The 9,836-nt window shown below is 36.8% G+C and overlaps 1 protein-coding gene across 2 annotated transcripts in view; it reads left to right on the top strand.

Annotated features, from left to right (window-relative positions):
• The first annotated feature begins 259 nt into the window (after positions 1-259).
• Positions 260-9,836, top strand: part of LOC129257617 (aminopeptidase N-like) — a 32,829-nt gene continuing 23,252 nt past the window's right edge. Inside the window, exons 1-5 of one of the 2 annotated variants that reach the window (XM_054895991.2) lie at positions 260-542; positions 5,342-5,763; positions 6,091-6,416; positions 8,554-8,830; positions 9,705-9,825. In XM_054895991.2, the coding sequence (XP_054751966.2) occupies positions 5,374-5,763; positions 6,091-6,416; positions 8,554-8,830; positions 9,705-9,825 (1,114 nt within the window). In that variant the 5' untranslated portion in view covers positions 260-542; positions 5,342-5,373. The remainder of the gene's footprint in view (positions 543-5,341; positions 5,764-6,090; positions 6,417-8,553; positions 8,831-9,704; positions 9,826-9,836) is intronic. The other variant, XM_054895992.2, reaches the window with a different exon arrangement.

The raw sequence follows: 9,836 nt of genomic DNA, 5'->3' as shown, positions 1-9,836 counted from the left end.
CACTTTTCCTTAGCCCAGTTTCGTTTCACACTGCATCTTCTAGCACCGCAATTGTGGTGCTAGCACCACAATAAGCCGACTAGCCCTGCTTTTTTGCAGGGCCATATAGTACCGTACTATTTACCGTGCTAGCCCACTTTGCTAAAACGTAGTGTGAAAACGAAGTGGGCTCAGCTTAACCCCGGGAAATTGGTGGGGCTAAGGCCCCCCCCCCCCCCCTTAGCCCCACCAATTTCCCGGGGTTAAGGAAAAAAAGTACAGTGTGAAAAGCATATTAGTGTTCTCCAAACTAATTTTCAAAAAGCTCTGTTCATATAAAATATATTCTGTCTAATCCATCGACATTGGTATATAATGCTACTGGTCCCAGCCCTGAATCAGGTGTAAACGAGGTCTAAAGAGATCTGTATCGCAGAATAAACACGGCAGCGACTGGCTACCACATTTCATTACACACAATAAACCAAATCAGATACCTTTTATCACAGAACCACCACAGTTTGGTCAGTGACTCCGCTGGAAGAAGCAGCGTTTATTGTTTCGTAAGTCTTGAATTTAACTTTTTTTTAATCAATAATTACTATTTTATGATATAATTATTCTTTGTCTGAGTGTTATCATTGCTGATTTGTGAAAGTGAAGATCCAGAAAGAGCAGCAAAAAATGATACTAACCTCCGCGTTTTTTTGTTTTGTTACCCTTTCTTCTGTCTGGATTACCCTTCGTTTGTTTGAAATCTACCCCCGGCCCCGGGAACCTACCTCCCTATAGGCTCTAGATCCTTTAACAGTAATCCATTTGAGATAGCTCAGTTCAACTAATATCATAACTACTGTATTATCACGTGTTGTATTAAAAGGAGGTAAATGCAATGGGTAATTTCATGATTAGCACTATACAGTTGTTCTCATGTGAATATCATCAGTAATGTAGCTTTTTTGCTGATCGTATGGGGTTGACGAACCATGTTACTGAACGTGAACCTATGTTGGTACCCGATGTTCCTCTGAGGGGTCGTCTGACCTGTCTTGTCCCATAAGGATCTCAGAGACTTGACGCGCATATGGGATGCCACGGGGCAATTTTTGTTTTTGTTTCCTTCTCCATTTCTTGTATTGTATTTTACAGTGTGTTTTTTATTTGTTGTAAATTTTCAATACAAGGGCGGCACCGCATGGTGAGCGGGTGTGTGTATATATGTGTGTGTGCGGGGGGGGGGCTGCATATGAATTCTTAAGTAGAGGAAAAAATAGAAAAAAAGGAAGAAAGATTGAAGAAGACTTTAAAGAAGCTAACTCTATAATTACACTCGTTATACTTTTATTGGAAAATGTGACGTCACCTCTAGGTGTCTTGCACACCTTATTATGAAAAATATCCCGGCGCCGTACCCTAGTATATCACAACACAACAGTATGATGTTGAATTAATGACACTTGTAAAGAACTTATCATTCAAGCTCACCAATTAACATTACGATTGTAACAGTTAAAGCCATTGACAGAAATTCATTATCTTTCAGATTTGTTTCGCATAGTGACATGAATTTTTGCGAAATGCATGGAAAAAAATATCTGACAGTGGTGATTGTCTATTCACATGGGGAAGAAGAGTCTATCAAAATACTATTATCAACGTAGCCCTATATATATATATTTTTTTTACGTATCAGAAAGTGGTCTTTATATGGTCATGGTTTATGTGATGGCTGAGTGTGTACTGCCATATTTGAACCCTTTTTTTGTAATGGTAAGGATCGTTGTCGTTTTCCATGCTGTGTCTAGATAAAGATATCACGGGAGATAAAGGGAGAGAGGAAGAGAGGGGTGAGAAGGGGGATGTATAGCACATAAAGATATCACAGGAGATAAAGGGAGAGAGGAAGAGAGGAGTGAGAAGGGGGATGTATAGCACATCTTGCCACGTGATATAAAGTTTAAAAATGTCCGAATTGGCGTCATTATAAAATCTTCTTATCACACGATGTTCATAAACATGATAAAGGCTTGCACAGCCGAAACGATCCTATCTTCTGATGGCCATATAAATGCGAGTTTCCACTCACATCCCCAGGCCCGCAGACGTCATAAATGGCTACTGGGAAAACAAATAGATGACTCGATTTCAAAGTACAGAAATATACATCTACAGTCTATCTCCTTCCGAATGCGATTTGTCAAGCGCTTGAAACAAGTTGGTATATTATATTCCCTGGGGCGAACCGACAGTAATGTTACTCCTTATCCGGTATATGTCTTCATGTTCAGAGTTGTTTGTAAAGCAACCCTCGAGGATATTGCTATAGTCATACTGCAGTGCTGTCCTTTTTATGTCATCCGCTTCCCTTTTTTCGTCAGTACTTATGCACCCGACGCGAGAGGGCAGTGGGAATGACCATATGTTTTGGAGGCTTTGAATCGGGTCATAAACATTGGACTTGTATTTTTTTCAGTCTTGCCTCAATTCTAATTTTTAAAAATCTTTGAAAATCGTTCTAGGCGATACTAGAGCCTGCATGATTGGCTTACTGCTTGAGCCACACCAATCGAGTTGATCATTGGGTCGGAAATGACGATATTATATCATTATTTTCTTGTCTTCCTCAGCATTCAAAGCCATACAAATTAAAACATTTGAAGATCGTTGGTTAATTATCAATATTCGTCCAAATACATGTATAGAATTGATAGGGAACATTTTTCTCTTATCAATGAAAGAGAACAATTGTGAAATTAGGCTTCTACCGTAAGTGTTTCAGGCTTATTGCCACACAATACAATAGGCCTATGATTGAATAAATAGAAATTGTAAACACATGCACTCTTGTAGTTCCAGAAAGAGGATGATACGCACAAAGAAACTGTTGTTATCAAACAATATATGTAAAATTGTCGCAAAAGGGAAGTTAATGTATCGATGAAATTATCACTTGTATGTTATAAACCCATTTGAGTACCTCCCAAATTACATTTAGTCTACATATTTACATAACGTACACAACTTCTGAAACTAAAACATCATTTACTTGGTAAACGAATAACACATTGAAGAAGTCAATCAGTATCTAACTAGAATGCATGTGCGTGAAATTTCAAGTCCATTGATGGACAATCAACTTTGCAATGATCTTTGTCATGATTTATTGATAATAGGATCATAATTAGGATAAACATGATAAAGATTACAATGAATATGAGCATCGTCTTCATGAAATCTGTCTTTATTTTGATGAGAATGTCGTGCTGATTTCGGCTGGATTCGATTTTTTTATGTGACTGGATATGTTTCCATATAGCATCAACATGTATGGCTCATAACGAGCAAAACTTAATAATGTACATATAGGTCATATCAGGCGCCTGTACTATGAATTCCTTTTGGGCATAATGAACGCCAAAATTTAAATAAAATCAAGCAAGACATGCTACGAATGAAATGTCTGCAAACAACTTTTGTTATAATGTATCAAATTTGAATAATAGTCACGACCACCACCATATTCTGTCCCATATTTTCCATGTCTTCGGACTTTGTTCCTCATGAAGATCTTTGAAACGAATTCAAATGCTTCGAAAAGATGAACCACCCTGGTAAATATTGACTTTTTGAAGTAAGAATCTGGCAAAATACGATCATTTGTGAAGAATATTATGACAACAGATGGAGGAGGAATCGATGGCTGCCCTAAATTCTTTCAGGTCTATGGAGAGCGAAAGAAGACACTTAGTGCCTGAAGGGCAACTTGGGGCGATGTATAAAACATATATACATATATCCCACTCAAAAAAGTATTTTCTTTGTAGTTTGGACAACTTGTCACCTGTAGATGAATGTATGACATGTTACATTAATTCAGTCAAACCATAAATTAATGTATAACGTTATCATAATTCACGCTCAATTGATTTAGATCATATATTCTACTTTGTTTTTGTACAATACATATCATGGATTCAATTAAGCAAAGAAAGGAGGGGATGGGGTATCTGAGATGAATGTCAAACATGTGGGAGCGGTGACACCGTGTCATATTCTGATCTTTATCCTTTAGGTGGCAACATTCTTCAATGTTACAAATAAATAATTGAAAACTGGGACCAACATATCTTACTATAAAGTGAGCTCTCTTGTGTGTATCAGTATAGATGTGTTGCAATGCAAGCTTCAGTAGGTTCACTATTTGGGTCAAGTGACTTGATATTGCAGAATAATTTATGATAAAGAAAGTTTACAAAGGTATACTTTTTCTTGGTCAAATATGACTTTTCAAGTTGTTTTCTCAGAAGACAACTAGAAAACAGCAAAAAGGATCGGTTTTGCTTATTTTCCCTTGGCGATTGACCCTGTGTTTGAACTTGTGTTGAAGCACAGGTCACTGAGAAGTCCAAAAAAATGCGATAGTTAGTCTGTATCAAAGGATACGAGTACTTATCTCAATCCCCCAATACAAATTAATGTTAATCCTATGATATAGATAAATCAATATCAGTCACCTAATATTAAAAAAAAAAATATTTTTTTTGTTTCAAATTCATAAAATACAAATCACAAATAACAAATTTTCAAACCAATCACTTATTACCAACACAAATTATGCAACAATATTGAAAGAAACAATAATTTACAGAATGAATAAAGGAGAACATTTTCGATTAGTATTGAAACATCTACATTAATATTTTCAATTGAATGATTGTCACAAGATATAAAACAAACATAATTATGTATAGCTCCACAAAATGGCATTCTTACTAAATTCTTCATGGAAGGGCCTCTGATTCGGTGAAAATGTTATAAATGATATCGTCTGCTGCACTAGAGAATGAGATTATAATAATGTGAGAAAATGAACTTTGTCAAGCTACCCAGTTGGTGGTTCGCAATAGAATGTATTAGGTACTCACTTGAAGACTTGTTACTTCAAGTGATTCACAAATAGCCGTGACTGATAAGTTCCAGTTAGAAATTGAAAGAAATAATAAATAGTATGATATTCGAAGACACATTTTGGTTAATTGCTTTTTGAGCTTTCATCTTTCTTCGTATAATGAGTTGGAAATATTTGTGTATGTTAATTGATAAACTTTCTTGAGTGTGTTCTTTTATTCTTAACATGACAAAATGCTAGCGAATGCAACAAATGAGAAAAATAGTTTCAAGAAAACACAAAATCCACTTCATTTTTCTGAGAAATAGGCTATTAGAAACATGTCTAGGATGAAGGGCTTGGAGTGAAGATGGTGCATGATCTTACACAATGCATTTACGATTATTAACTGTTAATTAATAGATATTAATAATGTACATTTTATGATCTCCCTATCTCTTTCTTCGGATATAGCTGGTTCAGCGACGCAACCCACTGAAAACAGCATGGCGGTGGATGGAAAGTTTGAAATTGACGAAGAAGGAGGCCCCAAGAAGTCGAGTGGTTACTACTGCACGACAGGCCAACTCCTCTTTCTTGCCATAGTCGGTGCTGGTATCATTGCCGGTGTTGGATGTATGGCTTACTACCTACCCGACCGTTCCTGTGAGCTACCTCCCACCGAGGAGCCCGGGAAGGTCACGGAACCTCAGGTACAACCCACGGAACCTAGGGTGACGGAACCACCAGTGACGGAGCCACATGCGACGGAACCGCGCGCCACGACGCATATGATGTCACCTACTCCAACCGATGGAATATGGGACGGTCGTCTTCCCCGTGACCTCATACCAGAAAACTATCAACTTTACCTCAAACCCTACCTGTATGACGAGGTGATTATCAAAAAATTACCACTTAGTTATGCGATTGTAAGATAGGGGATAGCGTGAAATAGTTTCATCTTTTCTATTTTGTTCTGTTTGGAATGGAGTTGGCGTTGTAGTACAGTCCTTATGACACTAAGTTCAATAAGTACCGTTGTGCTCTTGACACTAAAGAAGTTGATATGCAAATAAGTTCTATGTTTTAACTTTGAAGCACATTGAATTTAAAATTTTGGTACAAATTAATAGAGAAAGATGACTCCTTCGCTTGCTTGTCGCGGTAGCAAGCTTTAACAAAGATTTCCCTAATAGATTTTCCGTCTTATTTAACTCCAGGACCTTCGGCCAAATACGGACGACCGGAGGTTCACTTTCGACGGTAGGGTAAAGATCGTGATGGAATGTAAAATGGATACTGACGTCATCACCCTCCACATCAACAACATCACCATCCGATCGTACAGCCTCGAGTCGAAGAACGGAGACGTGGTCGACGTCACACACGTTGACTACACACCAGAGTACCAGTTTGTCCACTTCCACCCCGCTACGATGTTGAAGGAGGGAACGGGGTATGTACTGGAGATCGAGTACCTAGGAGAACTGTGGGACGGTCTGGCTGGTTTCTACCGTAGCAGCTACGCGGAAGGAAACGAAACCAGGTGAGAGGTGATCGATCACGATATCGCATCATGACGCATGGATGTGGCTGAGGTACTTGCCATGAAAAGGGAGGGGGTCGTATCGGCAAGGATCTCCGGGATGATTGCATGTTGGGGGTTGCGGGGATTCTCTGCCTCTTGAATTAATACATTTTCCTCAGAATGATCCTCAACCGATCCATGCATTCTAAAAGAAGCGAATTATTTTACTTTTTATCATTTTCACTTTATGCTACATTGATTCAGTATGTTTTAATTTTTGAATATCAATATTTTTGTTAGCAATCGTATATAGTATACTTTTATCATTATCATTATGATAATTTTTGTCATTATATTATTATATATTATTTTCATTATCCTTATTATCTTTATTACTTTTATTTTGATTATCATTATGATTATTTTTATTATTATTCTTATTATCATGATCATTTTCATTGTATTGTTACTTTTTAAAGTAATATCAATAAATTTGGATGCTTATCTTTATAGAAAACTTCGTTAATGAGTGTTGTTGGCAATCTTACATATTGTAAGATTTGCTTTGAAAAGTAGGAAGCTAGCTTTGATTTTTGTGGTCCCAAGATGTGGTGATAGTTTGCCATCATCTACCGTCTTGTAATGAATTATTAATGTAAGAGGAATCTCAAAACATATTTTTGATGTAACATATCATAGTAATATCGGAGAGCTGTATGTATAGCACATGGAGAAGAGTGGTTTTCATCGATTAAGCGATATATCAGTTAATTATTATCATATTATTTAATTTATTTTATTTTCCCTATATCTGCACTTAATTAATGACAATAACAATGATAATAATTGCTTGTACAGTGCTTAACACTTAACATTCAGCACTCTGCAGCATACCTCGGCTTTATTAGAGCAGTTGTTACGCGCACTGCATCTTAAGGAATAAATTCCTGTCAGGTATCCATTTACCTCCATGGATTGAGTGCAGCATAATGTTTATCAATTTCTTGCTGAAGGAAATTAAGTCATGGCTGAGACTCGAACCCACGACCCTCTGTTTCAAAGTCCGCAGACTAATCCACTGGGCCTTACCGCTCCGTATGTTTGATTGAATCTATTTTAAGCATTTGAGACAAAATTAATGTGTGTAATGGACTGAAGAGTAAAACAAACCGAGAAGTAATTAAAGTGAAATGAATATTAGTAATCGGTTTTAATAACACTTTCATATTGTAACTAGAGTGTAAAACATCATTTAACACTTAAGTAGACTGCATACTGAAGCCTGCTCATAATCCAGAGCTTCAGACGATAAACTAGTCTTGGTATAGAAGTAGAATTTGACTATTAACTTCTTAACGGGGTGCTGTTTAGTCATGTGTGCAAACAAAGATAAATTAAAGCATTGTTAAACAGTAAATTTGTTAATTTTTAAACCGAGTTGTAATTTACGGTCACACAGGTAGCAACTTGAAGACGAGAATCTTCCAAATGTGTATTGATACCTGATCACTGGACGCATTGTCTCACGTCATTTATATCATTGATCAAATATAATTTGCTAACTTCGTCTCACTTCGAGTAATACTCTGGGCGTAAGTAAACAGATAAGAGAATTTGATAACATCGTCCAGATACTCGAATTCGGGGTAAAGTTCAATTGATGACCAATCCAGCTATAAACCTATGCCTATATTGGTCGTGTAAAAGCGGACTTGCAGGACTTTCAGATGATGGGGGGGGGGGGGGGGGGGGGGAGGGGCTCAAAACTCGCTAGGTAATAGTTGCACTTATGCTACTGGTGTGTCATTGAAATAGTTGAAGACACGAAGGGGTGGGTGGGGGGGAGGTGATCTGTCTATGACAAGTGTACCCTTGGATCTACCTCTTATCAAAAAATATTTGTATTTTATATAAAAGTTTGACTGATTCTTAAACATAATGATAACAAATAAATGTGTACAAAAACATATATATTTCTATTTATTTTTTATAAAATTTAAGAATGTCGAGAAGAACCATAAGCAAACAGATGCATTACCCCCCCCCCCTTCTGTGTGTTCAAACCATCTACAGTCTGTGTCGTTATAATGCTTTACTTACCCCTTCTTTCCAACTTTCACGCCTTCTCTTTAACTTCCTTTGACACCCCTTCCAGATGGCTCGCCACGAGCCAGATGCAGCCTACCGATGCCCGCCGTGCCCTTCCATGCTTCGATGAACCCGATCTTAGAGCTATCTTCTACTCCGAGATCGAACATCGTAAAGACATGGTCGCCCTCTCCAACGGCATCGATGAAGGCGAGAGGGAAGGTAGCAATACTGGCTGGATGATCACCACCTACAGGGCCACTCCCAAAATGTCCACTTATCTTCTTGCTTTCGTCGTCGGCTACTTTGACAAGACGGAAATGTACACTGAAAATGGCGTCCTTGTGAGTTACAATCATTTTCATATCGGTAGCATTATTTTCAACTGTTTTCATATCCTTAAAAAGAAGTAATAGCACAGTATTAATACAATAATGGTACATTATTAGTAGCCCTTCGTCTGTTTCATTACTTTCAAAGAATTACCGACCACTGGAGTTTATATTATTTAAAAACCATGATAAATTTCTATTCTTTATCTATATAAATGAAAATTCAAATACAAGGTTGAGTCCATCATATCATGCCCATATAAGTAAGCAGTAACAAAGTATACATGATATATGCAGTTATTACTTTCTTCCTTGGAACTTTGTATTTTCATACATATAGAAGAAAATAATTTAATGATATAAAAGGAAAAAATAGTAATATTATTTACATAGATAATAAAATAATTTTAATGTTTCAGATAAGAAAAGGCCATCCTGTAAAGTATACACATATGTCTATATATTCTTTTATTTCCGACATATACAGAACAAGAGTTATTGTGTCTATTTAATCACATAAAGTTGTTGATAGTGCAGTATGGTATTGTTGTTAACATTTTAAAACCACCTTTGAAAGATGTTTTCTTGGACATCCAAAGAAGATTTTATAATAACATAACGTTGTGGTATGACAAATTCAACATAATTTTGTTTCCTCTTAATTAAAATTGGTGGACTACTTCCTCCTTCAAACAGTGTACAGATAAAATTACTTTGACCGAGTAGAAAATAAATCAGTGACGAAAATCATATTAAAATGTGACTCTATTGGTGTACAAATAGGTTTTTGTCCGATTATTTTCATTAATTTGAGGTAGAATATCATTGAAGAGGGTTCAGTACTTCTATTGCTTATTTATTGTATTTTATCTTTCTTTTGCTGTAGTTCCGAGTATGGTCACGACCAGAGGCGGTTGAATCGACAAGATACGCTTTGGATATTGGAGCTAATATCACCACATACTTTGAGAAATATTTTGATACACCTTTCCCTCTTTCAAAGCAAGGTATGCCACCA

This window comes from Lytechinus pictus, chromosome 3 (genome assembly GCF_037042905.1).
Source record: "Lytechinus pictus isolate F3 Inbred chromosome 3, Lp3.0, whole genome shotgun sequence".
In the NCBI taxonomy this organism is placed as follows: Eukaryota; Metazoa; Echinodermata; class Echinoidea; order Temnopleuroida; family Toxopneustidae; genus Lytechinus; species Lytechinus pictus.
The sequence above is the reverse complement of the archived record's forward strand: the minus strand, read 5'-3'. Positions and strand labels throughout refer to the sequence as shown.